Genomic DNA, 18920 nt, shown 5'->3' with positions numbered 1-18920 from the left:
TTTTAAGATGTCAAAAATGCTGAAGAATGACAGTTCATAGTGTAAATAATCAGTGCAGTTACTAGTTTTAACATGAGATGTTCTAATATTTCTTGCTTTGCATATATCTTTCAACAAGAAAGTAAGTAATGGACAGTATTTTAGCATGCACTGTTACAACTCAGGGAGCAACAAGCTTCCTAAGCGCGGAACCAAATGAATTGCTTGTGTGGCCTTAATAAAGGGTCACAAGTTAATTGCAGCTGGGCAAAACTTTGTCAAAAAATACTGTTGTTATTACAAGTTTATTTAGGAATCTGCCTTCCATTACCCGTGGAACACAAGAACAGTACCTAGCTGGATACTGTTATTGGAGCTATAAGGCAAGTAGAAATTTTGTTGGCACAGACCTGTTCTTTTTTTTCTTTTTTTTTTTTTTTCCCTGCATTTGGTTGTACATTTTGATGCTCCCTTTGCTGCTCTTAAATGCAGCCTGTTTTACCTGACTGCGGTAGATTTTGGGAAGCCGTTTGGCAGTTCTTCCCACTGTTGGAATCTTCTTGGAAGGCTAAAACCTTGGGAATCTGTGTTTTGGAGTTAAAAGTTCACTGTGCTGGTCCAGAGACCTTTGTTACTCAGTATGAAGTTAAAGATTTTGAATGTTTTAAAGATTTAGAGAAATTGCATAGCATATAAAGCAAGTTATTTTGTGTGGGCGGTCTTTGCGTGGAAGTTTTACATGCCCCCTTTACTAAACTTTTAGTAACATCCTAAATGTATTTGATGTTTTGTATGCTAATGGACCTCAGCTGTGCAGTATAAAGTGAATATAAACTGGTATGCTTACCACTTAATGGAAAAATACTAGAATAAAATGATTTCTTAAGTCATACTGAGTACTTCAAAACCAAACTTAGTTAGCAAAGGGAAAATATTTTTTAACAGAAATTGTTTTTGAACAAAAGTAGTTTATCTTAGTGGATTAAATGTTAAGATATTAATTTAACTGATAATTTGACCTTACCAAATTAAAGATGTCAAGCATTAAATGACTCAGTAAAGTAGGAGCATGAAGAGCAGAAAGAAGAGAGTCAACTCTTCTCTGCAAATACTTTACAGCTACTGTCTTACTTAAAAGGTAGAATACTCTTCTAGTTAGGTTTGTATCCTTAAGGTTTTAGTGTATCTGAGAAACATGACCGGGGAAAATACCTAGATAAAATAGTTGTCATGATAATGTTATAAAAACACTATTTGAAATGTGTCTTAACAGATATATGGCTGGTACTTGCACTGAAGGAAACAACTGTAAATTTGCCCATGGAAATGCTGAACTCCATGAGTGGGAAGAAAGAAGACAAGTTTTAAGAATGAAGCTCAGCAAAGCAAGAAAAGACCACTTGATTGCTCCCAGTGATAATGACTTTGGAAAATATAGTTTTTTGTTTAAAGATTTAAACTAATACTGAGATGACATATACATGTTACCAGCTGGAAGCATAAACCAGAGAATTTGACAATAATCAAAAGCATGTGACAGAAAAGCTGCAGGTTTTCTGCTTTTATTGGCATATATTGTTCCTCCTGAACAGCAAAAATATAGTAGATTTAGGGGGATTGAGTGGACCTGTCTATGCTCTTGTGAAACAGAGTGGTGATTAAAAAAAAATCTGAAGTATTATGTGCTTACTCACCTCCTGTTGGACAGAAAGTTAGGGAATAGAAGGGGGGAAGCGAGGTCATAATGTCTAGGAAGCCCCCCTAGTATCAATCCTTCGGTTGAAAAACTTTAAGGCATCAAGGTATTACAAAACTGAGTGTTACAGGCTAAGAAGAAAATGATGAATGAAAATTCTTCAGATCTTTTAATGGAGAGGATTTGTTTAAAACAAAGTTTGCTACTTATCTATATGTAGGTTGCTAAAAAGGATTTTCTTATTAAAGATTTTAAACAAAATAACCATTTAACTACAATATATGTTGAATGGGTATTTTTTTCTCTATTTGTATGTTTCAATATCATTTACTGAAAAAGGATCTTGAGAGGAAAAACGTATTAATTTTTGAAAATGAAGTAGTTAAAATTCTGTTTCTTGGTCTTTGCTGTTTAAATGATGATTTTGAAAGATTACACTTGTATGTCAGTATTGTGTATTATTGTATGGACTAATGTTGCCTGTAATAAAGAGAACTTTACACAAAGCTGTTTTCTGCATGTAGCCTCTCAAGATTGAGATTTTGTAAAAACGAACAATGATTTGCCTATTAGCAAAAGCTTGAGCACCTATAGCTAAAATTTAGAAAGTTGGTATCTGTATCGCTGGCTGCTTGTTTGCAGTTTTCTTTATTGGCATCAACTCTTTGGACTCATCACACTATTAAAATAACAAAAATGGCCAACTTACTTGCAAAGTTAGATGAGTGTTTTGGAGCTATGTGGTGCTGGGACATGTTTTCAGGCTTTTGACTTGGACATGATCAACACCTCAGCTCTAAGGTGCGTGGTGCTCGAGATTCCCTTTCCCACAGACCATAGGTAATGGAAGCCATCCACGGGCTGAGATCAGTTCTGACAAATGAGCCTTTGGGCTTTATGGTCACTGGAGCTCCTATTTATTTCATTTTGGCTTCTCTGCAGATCATACGTCCAGCTTCAATTTTGTGTTAATTCAGTTTGTTTTTTTTAAATGAAGCTTCTTTCAGTCAGTCATTCAAAATAGCTAAAGTGAGGTTTCTCCTCCCTTCTTTTATTCCCCATGCCTTACCTCTCCCTCCTCTCAAGAGTATTTTTATTCTCCTCTATTGGCTCACCTATCTAATTAGAAGAGCTTTAAGAATGACTTCAGTAGTTTGAATGTAGTCACTGGCAATATATTGTGTATGTATAAAGTGTTGAACCAAAGTTCAGTGATACCCATGCAAGTGACAAGCCTGGATGTTATTTCCCTTTCACTTCACGAACTAAAAGCACAATGAATAATACTAAACCAACGCCCTCAGCCTCAGCACGGGGGAACTTGTGTAGTAACTGTTCCTTGCAGACTCGGCTGGGGTGCATTTGAATACAATGTGCAGTATGCATACAAAATGAGCTTGGTGCTTGAAATACCACCTCATGCGATGCTAATTTTTTGCATTGTTTGTAATAAACTGAGCTTGAAATAGAGTACTATGACACTGTTATTTCTGTGACAAAACCTGATTGTATTGTGTGCCTTTCTGACTTGCTTTCTCAATTTTATGCTTTCCTTGTTTAATGTAAGTGCTCTGTAAATTATTGGAAGTTATCCTAGACAAAACTAAATATGAAAGCCTTGTTCTGTACGGACGGTGTGAGAGCTTTAATTAATCCATGGGGGGGGGGAGGGGGAGCGGGGGGAGCAGCTTCCAGAGGGGCTTGCGGTCCTGTCAGGAACGGAGGGACCCCCTGAGGAGGAGGATGAGGAGGCGAGCCCCCTGAAGAGGAGGAGGGAATGCCCGGAGGAGGAGGAGCTCCCTGAGGTGGAGGAGGAGGAAAGGCGCGGCCTCCCCGCCCCTCCCGGCCGCCTGTGCGCCTGCTCGGGGCGGCGCGACGTGGCGGCGGCGGGTTCGCCGGCAACCGGGCAGGCGGCGGGGCGCTCCCGGGGCCCGGTGACCTGCAGGCCGGCCCCGCCCCGCCGCGCCCCGCCCGGGGGCGATGTCGTTATGCGGCGGCCCTGGCCCTGGCCCCGGCCCCCCGGCTGCCTCCAGCCCGCGGCCCCGCGCCGCCCGCATGGCGCGGCGGCCCGAGCTGCTATGCGGTGCTGCTATCGCGCTGGGCTGCGCCTTCCTCGTCGCCCTCAAAGTCACCTGCAGGTAATGGCGGGCGGGGGTTGGTGGCCCCGGCCTGGGGCTCTCCCCCCTCGGTGGTCGGGCGCTGGGCCTGCTGCCGGACAGGGCTTCCTCATGGCAACCGGCCTGGCCCCATGGGTTCCGGCCCCTGCCGCACCGGGGGGGGGGGCGTGTGGGGGAACAGGAGGGCTCGGTCCCGAGGTGCCGGGAGGTACCACAGCTTGGCCACGCGATTCTGGGCCCTAAATCGGGATCCGGGTGCCGTCGATGGGATTTTAGGGCACGGTGACTCCTGGCTGCGCGCTGTGCTGGGGTGACAGGGCTGCTTTGGGGTCCGGATTTGGGAGCGGGGAAAGTGGCACGGGGCTGGCCGCCTCCCTGCCGTGCAGAGGCCGACATGTGTTGGCTGAGGGGCCCTGCCCGCAGGTAACGTGGCCGAGAAGCACCGAGGCCTGCTCTCAGTGCTCCTTCCACGGGGCTGCCCGAACCACGACGGACCTTAAGGCTTTGGTCAGTGTCGTGCCTCCAATGGCCGCTGACCCACAGTCACCAGACTGTTCAACTCCCTGTTCACCTCACAGTCACCTCCCTGTTCAACTGTCCATTACTAAAACGTACATCATACGTTTTTATTATTTTTTTTTTTCCTGCGCTCGACACTTACCATGATGTTTCTGTTCTCTTCCTGTGCCCCTTTCTTCAAAAACTTGCACGTACCTTTCATTTCATTCCTAGCTGTATATGAAAGCTGACAAGTTGCTTCTGGAATGAGCTTCTCACCGACCTATACTCTCCACAGAAAATTTAGTTACGGTGTTTTGGCTTTTCATAGTGTAGTCAGACAGAAAAGCTAATATCAGGAAAGTGTTCTGCGTTGTGTTGCTGTCAGAAACAGAAAATTCAAGTGTATAAATTCCATGTGCGATTTGGAGGATGGTTAATTGTACACATTAACTATGACTATAATACTTAATCTCCCAATGCACATCAGTTCAGTTTGTAATCAAGTCTTAGCACTAAAGTACAGTTACATGTTGTAAGTGGCAGGAACTTCTACAACCCGTGAATAAAGTGTATGGAAGGGAAAATTCACTTACTACAAGGGAATCCACCTGTGGGGACCAAGGTATTGCAGGTTTGTAGACACTCAAGGAACAGCCAGCTGCAGCCTGAGCTAACGTGTAATTGTGGAAAGCCTGTGGTGTAGAGGCTGAACTATTTCTGGCACCATGCAAATGTCTTTTGAGGCAGCCTGACGACTGAGAGGACTTGGCAGGCGAGGGGCCTGATCTGAAACACGCTTGTGTGTGCTTTCTGTTATTATCAGGTTGTTCTGTTGAAATGAGGCTTAGTTTGTATGTGAAAACTATGTGAAGGTCCTGTGCTATACATCAGAGGGAGGCACTATTGAGCAAATCAGAGTAAGAAGCTGGTGGCTCTTCATTTGTCGTGTGGTGCTTTTTTTCACAGAATCATCTAGGTTGGAAGAGACCTCCAAGATCACCAAGTCCAACCTCTGACCTAACACTAACAAGTCCTCCACTAAACCATATCACTAAGGGCTACATCTAAACGTCTTTTAAAGACCTCCAGGGATGGCGACTCAACCACCTCCCTGGGCAGCCCATTCCAATGCCTAACAACCCTTTCAGTAAAGAAGTTCTTCCTAACATCCAACCTAAACCTCCCCTGGCGCAACTTTAGCCCATTCCCCCTCATCCTGTCACCAGACACGTGGGAGAATAGATCAACCCCCACCTCGCTACAGCCTCCTTTAAGGTATCTGTAGAGTGCGATAGCGTCGCCCCTGAGCCTCCTCTTCTCCAGGCTCAACAATCCCAGCTCCCCCAGCCGCTCCTCGTAAGACTTGTTCTCCAGACCCCTCACCAGCTTCGTCGCCCTTCTCTGGACTCTCTCGAGCACCTCCATGTCCTTCTTGTAGCGAGGGGCCCAAAACTGAACACAGTACTCGAGGTGCGGCCTCACCAGAGCCGAGTACAGGGGGACAATCACTTCCCTAGCCCTGCTGGCCACACTGCTTCTTATGCAAGCCAGGATGCTGTTGGCCTTCTTGGCCACCTGAGCACACTGCCGGCTCATATTCAGCTGACTATCAACCAGTACTCCCAGGTCCTTCTCTGCCAGGCAGCTTTCCAGCCACTCATCTCCCAGCCTGTAGCTCTGCTTGGGGTTGTTGCGCCCCAGGTGCAGGACCCAGCACTTGGCCTTGTTGAACTTCATGCAGTTGGCCTCAGCCCATCGCTCCAGCCTATCCAGATCCTCCTGCAGAGCCTTCCTACCCTCGAGCAGATCGACACACGCACCTAACTTGGTGTCATCTGCAAACTTACTGAGGGTGCACTCGATCTCCTCATCCAGGTCATCGATAAAGATATTAAAGAGGACTGGCCCCAGCACTGAGCCCTGGGGGACTCCACTAGTGACCGGCCTCCAACTGGATTTGGCTCCATTCACCACAACTCTTTGGGCCCGGCTATCCAGCCAGTTTTGAACCCAACAAAGCGTATGCCAGTCCAATCCACGAGCAGCCAGTTTCTTGAGGAGAATGTGGGAAACGGTGTCAAAGGCCTTACTGAAGTCAAGGTAGACCACATCCACAGCCTTCCCCTCATCCACCAAGCGCGTCACTTTGTCAGTGAGGACAAAGAAGGAGATCAGGTTCATCAAACAGGACCTGCCTTTCATAAACCCATGCTGACTGGGCCTGATCGCCTGGTTGCCCTGCAAGTGCCGCGTGATGACACTCAAGCTAATCTGCTCCATGAGCTTCCCTGGCACTGAGGTCAAACTAACAGGCCTGTAGTTCCCCGGGTCTACCTTCAGGCCCCTCTTGTAGATGGGCGTCATGTTTGCTAGCCACCAGTCAGCTGGGGCCTCCCCTGGTAGCCAGGACTGCTGATAAATTCATAGTTACTAGAGGTTGTTTAGTTTTGTTTTTTTTCCTGTTTGAGGATAGACATGTAGTTCTTGACTCATTCGTGCCATGGTGTATGTTCTGATGACCTATTTTATATATGTACTTTAGAGCCAATTTCCTATCTCATTTTTAAGGCTTATGCTGTCATACCCTGTGTCCATCTGTCTGCCCTTTCACCATAACTCTTGAACCGATTGTCCACTTCCAGTTTAATCCAGTAGAGGAAGCAGAGGTTTTTAAGCAGTGTAATGAAAATGGAGAACCTGAATATGTGTAAGAGAAGAAATTCTCATTTAATGTCTCCTAAGAAGCAGGTGTCAGTGTGAGGTTAACGCTTATGGGCCGCGTTTGGCTTTCAGTGCCTACTCAGCACATGGCCGGTGAGTTGGGGTGGTGCTTCTGTATGGGGAAGAAGTGAACGGTTTGGCTAAAAGTGGGGTATAGGAATGGGAGGGAAACGGGAACTGATTTGAGGGGACCTAAGAAACCAAGGGCTGGGGAAGAAGGGTTAGTGAGGGGGGAGACAAGAAGGACCAAAGATAGAAGTCCATGGGACAAATGAGATTTTTGGCCATCTGCGTGAAAACAAATTGGTTTGTGAGTAGTGGAATTAATGAATTGTGTACATGAGGAACCAGTTTGTATTTTAAAAAGTCTGGATTTGATATGAAAACTGCCTCTTATGTTTGAATTAAGAACTTCCATGACTTTTAGAAACTTCTAAGTGTTAAGCTTTAATTATCTGCTAAATAACCTGGAAATGAGAGAGGAGCTGTTGGTTTTGTGAATCTGTTTTGTTAAAACACAGGTACCAACCAGGACGATTGTAAGATTTGAAAATGTAGCAGTGTTACTAAGAGGTTGCTTAACGTATGAATGTAACAGTGCTCAGGGCTCAATAATTTATTGGTTACTAACATTCTAACCTGAAAAGAATCAAAAGAGGTAAAAATAAAAAGATTTTTATGTTCAGCTTTTTGTTGTGATACAAGGCAAAGAAATGCATAATCTTTCCTAAAACTTCCTGTCAAGGAGAAACTATGGCAAAATTGATCAGTACAGTGATGTAGTCCAGTTTTTAATCTAACTTGCTGTAGTGTAAATATAGGTAGTTTAAGAGAACTAAGAAGATATCAAAAATAATACAATCATACACTTGTGTCTAAGGCAGTTTATACCACTAAACACTTCTGAACACGTTGGAAATGCTGAATTTTGGAATGGTTGATTCTAGATTTGATAGAAAGCAGTTCCCTGAGCACTTAGTTTATGCTCTTGGTATTATTGGTCAAACTTGTTTCTCTTAAGGAACGTGGTCTATGAAAATCTTACATTGTATAGTCTTTAAACCACTTATCGGTAAGTTCTTTTTGCTGAAGAGGAAACATGCCGTGAACAGAGTTTGTGGTCCCTGCTCTAATCACTGACATCAGTGAAGTAAACTAATACACATTTATATAATGCTAAAAGTCATTAGTAAAACAAATATTTTTTCATAATACAGTACAAAAGAAGCATAAAATACTTCAAAGCATAAGCACAGTAATAGTCTCTGTTCATACAAACATCACAAAACTTTATGACCAGTGTCTCTTCTCTTATCAGGGTGCTGTTACCTAAAGTACAAGTGTTAAAAGAGGATGAGGCCAGGGAAGAAATCCAAAGAAATCACTCTTCCTGGTAATTTTACGATCTGTAGAAACCAGCAATAAGAGTGTGAGCTAACACACCCATAAACTTAGTGCATGTTATGACAGCGTGACTTTCTGAAGCTTGTTAATAAGGGTAATCATTAGATTTTACGGTATTTCTTGAAACTAACTCAGATAATTGTAGTCATTTTGCATCAATTCTTAAAGTTTTGTCATCGCATGACATTAACTAATGTGAATGAGGGCTTTGGGCACACTTTTTTAAACTCCTGTTGTACAGTCTCAGTGAGCCCTCTTAACTTCCTTCCCACAGCCGAGCAAAAGACGTAACAATGCCAGCACAGCTTCCCGTGAATTTCTTCTCCACGAGATCTCCAGTCATTGATCTTTTCCGGGGACAACTAGACTATGCAGATCACCTTCGTCAGGATTCAGAAATCGCGTTGTATTTCTTCTATGCGCCGTGGTGTGGGCAGTCTGTTGCAGCAAGAGAAGAAATAGAACATGTGGCCAGCAGGTTGTCAGACCAGGTAACTCTAGAGAAGATGCGAATCTTAAATGGGACCGGATAGCCTCTGTTTAGAGATTAAAGAGCTAATTTCTGTCAACCCATGGGGACCAGTAAGACCTGAATGTCCGTATCTTTGAGTAACTCAGCTAGTCATCTTTACATACAGAGTGTTAGAATAAATGAAGAAAACCTGTGTTATTTCTGCTTCTGGATGGGGAACCCTGCAAGCTTCTTCTTAAAAGTTTCTGGATTTGTTTGTGTGCCTTCAGACACAAACTACAGGGAGTTTGCCTCCAGTTCCACTATCACTGGAGACAACAGTAATTATAAAAGGCCTTGCAGCCCTTGCATTGCTGTCTGTCAGTTAGTTACCTCTGAACACAGATACAGCTGTCCGAAACCTCCACTTGTTGAGCTCCTTTATGCAGAATAAGTTATCAATACGGGTTATGACAAAGTTAGTAAGTTTGGAGGATTTAGGTTAGGAAGCTTAAAAACTAGAAATAAAAGTGACCATAACAGATCGCTATTACAAAGAACTGACCAACAAAAGAAAAAAAAACAACTTGGATGATAGAATTAAGAGGAACAGATATGGAATACTCCCTTGAAAAGTCATTTAAAAATAGCAGATGGAACGGATTGGAAAAAACATGCTAGATAAAGAAAGTCACAGTAATGTACTTTGCTAGCTGTGAATTTTTATCTGCTTTGCAGGTGCTGTTTGTGGCCATTAATTGCTGGTGGAACCAGGGGAAATGTAGGAAGCAGAAGCATTTCTTTTATTTTCCTGTGATACACTTATACCACCGGAGGTAAGAGTTTCATATATACAGTCTGGCTTTTTTATTGGTACTTTGCAAAACAGAGGTATTTTATAAAATGTTGCGTTTTCAAGGTGCTGCATCTACAGTTACAATAAACAGCTGAAGTGGAGGAGATTCTGGGTGAAGCTCATTGTACATGCTATTTAGGTGTTGAGAAGGGCTGTAAATGTCAGTTAAATGACATGCTGCTCAGTTCTTCGTCGTTCAGGAAAATTTGTAGTGCGCACACATCTCCTGGATATTCTCTCTCCAAAAAAATCAGATTTATATTTTTACTTTAGATTTCTGCTTGCTCTGTAGGTGGATTATATTATCTGGTCCCAATGTTTAGCAGCAACCAATTATGTATTTAAGGGCTGTTGAAGGTAGTGGAATGTAGGTGTATGTTTAAATGGAACTGTATACTGAAGGTGTTCTAAATTTGAATTTCACACTCATTTTTTTATTCTCTAAATGTTGAGATACCATCATACAGTATTCTATATATCTCACTTTTATTTTTCTAGTATTTTTATGTATTAGCCGTTTTTTTTTGTGTGTGTGTGGAGCAGAAAACGCTTTTCTAATGCTAGGTACAATAGAGTTAGATGCTGTGTAGTTTCTCACATTTTTGCTTGTGCACCCGAGTCTTGCACTGCAGCTCTCTTCCATTACAGAGGCTGATTTTGTTTGGTTTGGGGATTTGCAAATTGAGGAGAAGCAATCCTTATCTTTGTCAGCTGGACTTTGACTGGTACTAACATAATTTGAACTGTAAAAACAAGCAAACAAAGAAACAAACAAACACTGCTAGCAACAGAGAAACAAATAGTTACGTTTGTCCAGAATCTTATTTGGACATTTCTTGAGTTAAAATAACTTTATCTTGAAATAACAACATGTTAGATGGGTACACCTGAATCCTGTCAGTAAATGATTGGTAATACCTAAGCAGAGGTGCAACAAAATGAGAAGTAAATTCATATTGATAGCCTCATAAATCCCCCAGAGGGCATTGTGCCCCTCATGTCTGAGGTGTTAAACCTCTGACATTGTGTATGGTGCATGTGACATGTTGAAGAGGTGCATGTTGCTATTAAGGCAAAGATTTGTAATAAAACATCGTAGGATATAGCTTAATCTAGCAGGCTTTAGAAGACCATTCCAAAACATTTGCACGTAAGTATCTCAGTGCAGGTTTGAGTTTTTTTGTGTGTATGTGTATAAACTATATTTAAAAAAAAAAAGCATCACATTAAATTGCTCAAGGGGAATGGACTAATTCCTCGTGCTTTTATGTTTGATTTCTTTTTAGTCTGCGATGCTTTGTCCAACCTAATGATGGCAAATCAGATGCAGGCTTTCAAAGTGATGGAGGAGCTCTGGAGGCCATAGCCCCAAGGCCCCCCTGTTTTAGGACCACCTGATGTGGTGTGGGCTGGTCATGGGTGGCTGGGGGGAAGCTGTAGACTCACTCAGTCTGTCTTTCAGCAGTGTGACGGGCTTTGTCCATGCCTTACTGAGGGATACTTGTAAATGTCTCTGTAAAGGGATCTTGCACCTTTTCAGGTTGATACTGTTTGAGCTAGTCTAAAGATGTAAAAATTAAAGTGAAAATAGTAGCATTTTTTCAGATCTGTATTTTTAAGTGACATGTATTTACTTGGAAAAAGCAGAAAGATGTCTATGATTACCTAAGTCATTCCTGGCTTTTACCAGCTTCTGCAATGGGACTCAGAAGTGGTCCTCATCCCTTTTTCCCCACCAACGCATCACGCCTACTGGTAGTCACTGCAATTTCAGCTGAGGATTGTAAGCTGTACTTCAGTAACACTGTTGTGTAACACAGCCTGTCTATCAGTTACAGAAGCCACTGATAATTGGGGGCAGTTCCCAAGAGGCTGAGCATGCTGTTTGTGTAACTCCTCTCTCTGCCACTCCCAGCAGGGACTCTTTCTATTGTTAATTTAAGTCTTAATGCTTTATTATTTTTTTTGGTACTAGTTTTGGACCAATTGAATACAAAGGCCCTATGAGTGCTGTTTATATTGAAAAGTTTGTTCGCCGGGTGATGACACCACTACTCTACATCTCGTCTCGATCAAAATTACTAGATTTCCTCTCAAATTATGAGGTACTTGTCTCTCTTCTCTAGCTTTACTGCGGTGGTTCAGAAAGAATTTGACTTGTTTTACGATTAAATTTGATCTGCTCCAAAGTACTAGTTTCTTTCCAGAATCTTGAAATCAGTGCCATGTAAATTTTGTTGAAATCATAAATACATGAAACGACAAATTCATAATGCTAGTTCCCTGCGGAGTGCTTACCATAATTTAGTGATGCTGTTAATTTCCAGTACTTTAGTACACAGAGGCAAGAATCATAATTGTTACCTCATGAGAAAAAAATAAATAAACACATGAACAAGAAAAATGGAAGAAATCTTTTCCCAAAAAATCTTGCAGTCTGTTGGAAAAACATCTGAGAAATATGTAATAATTGTTTTGTTTTTTAAAGGAGTATTAAACCTTTCTAATAAGATAAGTCTGTAAAGTAAAAACAAATGTGAAATCGGTTAAAATAATGGCTTCTAACCTCTTTGTATGCTCTTACTTCGTGATCTCAATCCACTGGTGCCCCGTGTTTAATTAATTTTCATTTTTTGTGTTCAGAGGTGTCACAATGGGTAACAGTACTAGTGGGTTAATAACTTCCAAGTGGACAAAATGCACTTAGATCAGAGCCATTGGTAATCCCTTTGTAACCGTTCATTCCTGTAGTGCACAGTGGGAAATACTGTAATGTTACTGAACTCCCAGCTACTGGGGCAGAATGGAAGACCTACAGGACCAAGTGATTCTGTAGTAGTGGCCAGCACACAAGGGGCTTTCCAGTGTTTCAGAATGAAGCCCAGTTCCTCTTTGAGTTAATGCCTGTTCTGCCGCAGGATGGAGTGCGTGTGTGCTGTTAGGTGAGAGCTGCCATGGCAAAAGGGGGTACACGCTTGCAGTTACCATGGGTAGGTGCTGTGCTCTTTATTGTTTAGTTCATCCAGCTAGAGCTACTCATGGGTTTCGTTTGCCGGTGTTTCAGCAGGGACTTTGTCCGAGTTTCAGTTAGGACAGAGTTAATTTTCCTCCTAGTAGCTGGTAGGGTGCTATGTTTTGGATTAGGATGAGAAAAGCAATGATAACATGCTGATGTTTTAATTGTTGCAGAGCAGTCCTTGCACCAAGCCAAGGACTTTTCAGCTTCTCGCTCTGTCCTGCCAGCGAGCAGGCTAGGGGTGCAGCAGGAGCTGGGAGGGGACAGACCCAGGACAGCTGACCCAAACTGGCCAAAGGGGTATTCCATACCATCTGACGTCATGCTAAACAATATATAGGGGTGGCTGGCCGGGGTGGGGGGCCGGCTGCTCGGGGATAGGCTGGGCATCGGTCAGCGGGTGGTGAGCAATTGCATTGTGCATCACTTGTTTCTTACACATTATTATTATTAATACTATTATTATTGTTATTATTATTTTCCTGTCTTAATAAACTGTCTTTATCTCAGCTCACAGGCTTCACTTTCCTGTTTCTCTCCCCCGTCCCAGAGAGGGAGGGGGGAGGGTGAGCGAACGGCTGTGTGGTGTTTAGCTGCCGGCCGGGTTAAACCACAACAGACTTGGAGTCAGGAGTAGTGAGTTCTGTCTCTGCATCTGCTGCTGATGCTTTCTGTGATTGCAAGCAGTTCTGTTGTCCTTCCTGTGCTTCAGTTTGCCAGTCTAAAGCTTCGTTACTGGTTTTCTACGTCCTTTGAAAACAGCCATGCTTGGGTTTTGGGAACTGAGGCTGTGTTCTCTGAATTATTCTTGGTAGTCTGCAAAGGGCAGCTAATAAGCATAGTGCTGGCAAGCTGAAATTTGCTTTATAGTAGGATGTGCGCTTCCACTGGAAAAGACTAAAATACAAGAAATCTATGGTGGGAAACTTTTTTTTTTTCTGAAATACTGCTTAACAATTGAACGTCTATTTGTATTTACAGGCTATGTTCAAACTTCCTTGCTTCCTGTGCTTTAATTCTGTGGCTCCAAGTTCCCAGTCTCTACATTCAGTATTTATTTGTTCTTTTTCCTTGAAAGAACTGTGAGTTTTCTGAACTGTTTTGATGCCCTGCATTTATTTAAGGCTGAGGTTATTCCCCAGCTGGTGGCCCTAGGTACCCAGTGTCTTGCCTCTCTAAAGTTAAGCCAAAGGGGGGGAAGGGGATACTGCATGGGGTGCCTGCTGTGTTTGTAAGATCCGTTCAGGGAACAAGTGTGGTGGTTTTAACATGCTAGGCAGCTGAACTCCACCACAACCGCTCTCTCGCTCCCCCTCCTTAGAAGAGGAGGGGAAGAAGTAAAGGAAAGAACAACTCACAGGTTGAGATAAGGATAATTTAATTAAAGGGGAAAAATAATTATTAAGGAAGGATTATTATTAATTAAACAATTTAACTAAAGGGAAAAAAGGGAAAGGGGAAAAGGGAGGGGGAAAGGGAAAAAACAAAACAAGTAAAGGCTGTGTGGAAGTGCAGAGGAAAGAAATTACTCTCTACTTCCCACAAATGAGCGATGCTTGACCACGTCCTTGAAGCAGGGCCTCAACGCATGTAGCCGGTGTTCAGGAGGACAGACGTTTTCGCAACAAGAGCCCACCCCTCCCCTCTGCTTCCTTTTTCCACCTTTTATTGCTGAGTGTGACATCATATGGTATGGAATATCCCTTTGTTTGGTTTAGGTCAGCTGCCCTGGTGATGTTTCTTTCTCACTTTTTTGCCCACCCCCTAGGAGGGTTAGAGAGAGTCCTGATGCTGTGCCAGCACTGCTCAGCAGCAGACACAACACTGGTGTGATACCAGTGCTGCTCTAGCTACAAGTGCAGAGCACAGCACTGTGTGGGCTGCTGCAGGGAAAGTTAACATCCCAGCCAGACCCAGTACAACAAGACACATGCTAGCGCAAGTCCACTGAGCACAGTGAGAAGAGCGAGTGCTTAATGAGCAGCAGCTGGGATACAGAGAAGACTAAGAAATAGAGAATTGTGTAGGAAGATGGATGGAAAAAGGAACCTAGGCACAAAGGAAAAATATATTTTAAAACAGAAATAGACATTTTGTTTCATTATTTTAAACAGTTAGAAATGTGAATATTTTCTAATGGTTTCCAAGCAAGTTGAAGAACTTCATACCTTTTGTAGGAGAAGATACAACCCAGGAGGTAATTCCTGTGTTTAAAAAGTGAGAAAGTCAGAGGAATCTGACTAGATTACAGGAAATGCATGCATGACATGAACTAATTGCTATTTTGAGAGCCTATTTTCTTGGCTACTGTCTTGCTTTGAGTTTGATATTTTGTATATAAAAAGGGTTAGTTTTCAGCAGAAGGGAAAGGACGGGGGACTGTAAGTAGATCATTGGGACGTTCTGATCAGTCTCTGCTGCTTGATCTCTTCTTTGTTATTTCTTCATTGAAAAGCTAATTTGGAGTTCACAATAGTTTCTGAAAGATTTGTCATTAGTATCTAATCTTCAATCGTGTGTTCTGCTAGAAAATAGGTTCTGCAGACTTAGGTTAGGGATATTTACTTTTCACTTGAAAACTTATGTCAATCATAGAATGGGTTGGGTTGGAAGGGACCTTAAAACCCACCCAGTTCCCCCCATCTGCCATGGGCAGGGACACCTCCCACTGCATCAGGGTGCCCAGGGCCCCATCCAGCCTGGCCTTGAACACCTCCAGGGATGGGGCACCCACAGCTTCTCTGGGCAGCCTAGGTCAGGGCTTTACCACCCTCTGAGTGAAGAATTTCTTCCTACCATTTGATTTAACTGTCCTCTCTTTTAGTTTAAAACCGTTCCTCCTTGTCCTGTCATTATCTGACCGAGCAATAAGTTGCTCTCCCTCTTTTTTCATAAGCCCCTTTTAGGTATCGAAAAGCTGCAATGAGGTCCCCCTGGAGTCTTCTCTTCAGGCTGAACAGCCCCAGCTCCATCAGCCTCTCTTTGCAGGAGAGGTGCTCCAGCCCCTTGATCATCTTTGTGGCCCTCCTCTGAACCTGCTCTAACAGCCCCACATCTTGCTTGTGCTGGGAGCCCCAAATCTGGTCGCAGGACTCCAGGTGGGACCTCACCAGGGCAGAACAGAGGGGGACAGTCCCCTCCCTTGACCTGCTGGCCAGTCCTCTGTTGATGCAGCCCAAGATGCAGTTGCCCTTCTGGGCTGCAAGCACGCACTGCTGGCTCATGTCGAGCTTTTCATCCACCAGAACCCCCAAGTCCTCTGCAGGGCTGCTCTCGGTGAGTTCCTCTCCCAGTCTGTACTCACGTCCAGGATTGCCCCGGCCCTGGTGCAAAAAGGATGCTTTTGAAGCTGATCCTGACTGCACTGAACCAGTGCCTGTTCTTGGCTGTTTCATTCTACTTCTGCCATATCTGCTTTTTAAGACCTACTGGTAGTAAGGTCTCCTATATTTTCTGTCCAAGGATAGCACTATGTAGAATTTGGAGTACACAATAAGTTGATAAGTTGTTAGTAGGTGAGTGATTCATACGCAAAGTGTCATGTTGAGTAGGAGGTCTGCTCAGCATGTGTTTCCATGCTAACGTGTTGCTGTGCTTATCTTGTTTCCAAGGGCACTTTATTATTGACTGTCAATTTACTGATAGCTGGGACTTCAAGCCTGGGATTGTCCTTTTCCATTTAATCTGTAAAGCTTTTTATGCTTTAATCATGTGCTCAAATTCCAGTGGTCAGTTTTTGACAGAAAAATGGTCTAGCAAGGCAAATCAGGAGCTCTACCCACGCTCAGTCAGGTGCTGAAATCCATTACTCATGTTAACATGCTTGAACTAGAAAGGCCTGTGAAGGTATCAAATTAAGCATTTACATCATTTTTTGTAAGTTAAAGCGTATCAAGAGATACTGCAATCTAGCAGTTTATCTTGTATTCAATTTTTAATTAGCATATTTTTATTTCTAAGAAATGTTGATGAACACAATCCAGCTAAAAAAAAAAGAGCAAGTGGTGTCATTTTTATGGTGTGTCTGTTCCCCAATCAAGCGATGAACGTGTTGATGACACAAGAGGGCGCTGAAACACTATGAAAAATGTTGACTTGAAAGTTGAGATTCTGCATTTTCTGATGTTGATTAGTTTTTTTTATTGTTTGTGGGATGATACTAGTGCACAATTAAAATCGGATAAAAATTAGAAATAGGTTTTTGAGAGTAAAAGAAAAACATCCCATTTGGAAAGTGCTTACAGTTGTGGAATGTATGGGAAGGTTTAAGTTACATCAGGAGAAAGATTTGGGGTTCCTACCATCATTGCAGGTGCCTGTTAGAACATGTACTCAGACTCCTTGTGTTTTATTAGCTGCAGAGATGTGGTGGCTTCATTTGAATCCAAACTGGCATGTCTAATTCCTCATCTGACTAACCCAGCTACTAGAAATGGCCACTTCCTTCTGAGGCACAGAGGAAGAAACCTTGTTGCTTTTGCAGTTGGACAGAAAGCTTCACTGAGCTGTGAGAATTAAACGTGCTCAGGGAGCATGTCGCTTTCTGGCATGGGGAGAGAGAGGGAAAGAGGCTGCCTCTCTGGGAGGTAGCTGGTGTGTCTTAGCTTGGTGTCAGCTTGCTTCTGTGCTCCGTGTGTGTAGAAATGCTTCCTGAGCGTTAACCACCATGTTGGGTCTGACCCAGACATGGATTTGACTTTGCTCTTGTGTGTGGTGCTGATGTTAAATGATGAGGTGACCATTTGCTTTCTGTCCTGGCTACATAATATCACTAACATCATTAGGAAATGAACAAGCTTTTACCAAGTTCATTCATCTAATAGCAGTCAATACAACTGTTTCTTTGCATTTCTACAGTATAGAACTTGTAGTATGGGTTCTTCTGTCCCTCCAAAGATGACATTTTTCTTTGCCTCTTCCTGTGTTCTTTACTGCGTTCACAGATAAGCTGAGGCAGGAATTGCATGTCAGCACAAGTCTGAAATAGACACAATCCAACCAGAGACCCATCAAGAAGTAGGCTGCACTACAATTAATGATTCTGTATTCTCATATATGAGCTTCATTTAGGAGATGATATTAATGAGTTTTCAATTTTGAAACTTATCGACACTATCCCACTGTCACTGGATGATCATTAAAAGGCCATTAGTTAAACAGGTTACTGATTAGGCACATAGCATGAGTTACCTACATAAGGCATATATTCTCCCTGTATAGTTTATTTTTATTGAAGAAACGTTTTATAAAAATGACTTGTGGCAGCACATTCTTCAGGCAGTGCTTACAAATCTTAAGCCTCCGTGGATAACAGAGCTAGCAGTCAGAATCAGAGCCTCACCATTTAAAATAGTTTTATAAATGTTTCTAGATCTGCCCCTTTCACATTTTGTCAATTTTGACTTCTCTTTCATTCATTGGGTGGTGCCATAGGTTTGCTTCTTAGAGTAATGGAATTGAAAAATGGTCCTAGGAAATAGGAAGCTATGAATCTTTAATAGTTATCTGCCCCCTTATTTTTGTTTACTCGAAGGCTTTAAAAGTTTTTATGAGATTTTTTTTTTTACTTAATTTGATATTAGGAAAGATTTTTTAAAAAACAAAGTAATTACAATGAATGCTGTTATATTGCTGTATTTTTTCTACTTTTATATTTTTATTTTCTTCTTGACAACTGTTATTGGGTAAATTTACCTAATTGTTCTACCTCATTTTTATTGTTGATAATTGTCTTGGGGTACTTCATAAGGAATCTTTATGAGCAAGGGTCTTGTGTTTAACATTCACTTTCTGACAGGACAATTCCTGCCTGAAAGAACAGGTCAGTAGTTGGAATGGGAGATGTTTTTATTGGCGAAATATCCCAAGATAATATTACTAATAGCAGTAATAGGCAAAACGTATGTCCATGTTTTAAAACTAAATTTTTATATGTAAAAGTTAAATAAATAATTAAAGCATCCTATGAAATATCAAATAAAATATATAGGTGGGAAGGCTTTTGCCACACAAATGGGTGATCAGTGAGTCTAGAATCGTTTGTTCCACATTGATACCTCTGCTCTTGCTCTGTGCATCAAATGCTTTCTCTACATGCACTGGTGGAACTGGGAAACAAATAACACAGAATAACCAAATCCCATTGAGTCCTGAAAGTCTATTAGATCAATTTGAGTGGT

General features: G+C 42.4%; 2 protein-coding genes across 6 annotated transcripts in view; both read left to right on the top strand.

Annotated features, from left to right (window-relative positions):
- The window catches only part of ZC3H7A (zinc finger CCCH-type containing 7A), a 28181-nt gene extending 26000 nt beyond the window's left edge, over positions 1-2181 (top strand). For 2 of the 3 annotated variants that reach the window (XM_066977969.1, XM_066977970.1), the window contains exon 23: positions 284-1240. In XM_066977969.1, coding sequence (XP_066834070.1) covers positions 284-485 — 202 coding nt within the window. In that variant the 3' untranslated portion in view covers positions 486-1240. The other variant, XM_048052257.2, reaches the window with a different exon arrangement.
- A 1343-nt stretch (positions 2182-3524) lies between these two features.
- Positions 3525-18920, top strand: part of TXNDC11 (thioredoxin domain containing 11) — a 36407-nt gene continuing 21011 nt past the window's right edge. Inside the window, exons 1-5 of one of the 3 annotated variants that reach the window (XM_048052241.2) lie at positions 3525-3813; positions 8333-8407; positions 8693-8909; positions 9608-9705; positions 11701-11830. In XM_048052241.2, the coding sequence (XP_047908198.2) occupies positions 3656-3813; positions 8333-8407; positions 8693-8909; positions 9608-9705; positions 11701-11830 (678 nt within the window). In that variant the 5' untranslated portion in view covers positions 3525-3655. Of the gene's footprint in view, positions 3814-6248; positions 6394-8332; positions 8408-8692; positions 8910-9607; positions 9706-11700; positions 11831-18920 lie in introns of those variants that run through there. The other 2 variants (XM_066977971.1, XM_048052240.2) reach the window with 2 other exon arrangements.

This window comes from Anser cygnoides, chromosome 15, assembly GCF_040182565.1.
Source record: "Anser cygnoides isolate HZ-2024a breed goose chromosome 15, Taihu_goose_T2T_genome, whole genome shotgun sequence".
NCBI lineage: Eukaryota > Metazoa > Chordata > Aves > Anseriformes > Anatidae > Anser > Anser cygnoides.
Note: the sequence above shows the minus strand (reverse complement) of the source record. Positions and strands in the feature narration are given on the sequence as shown.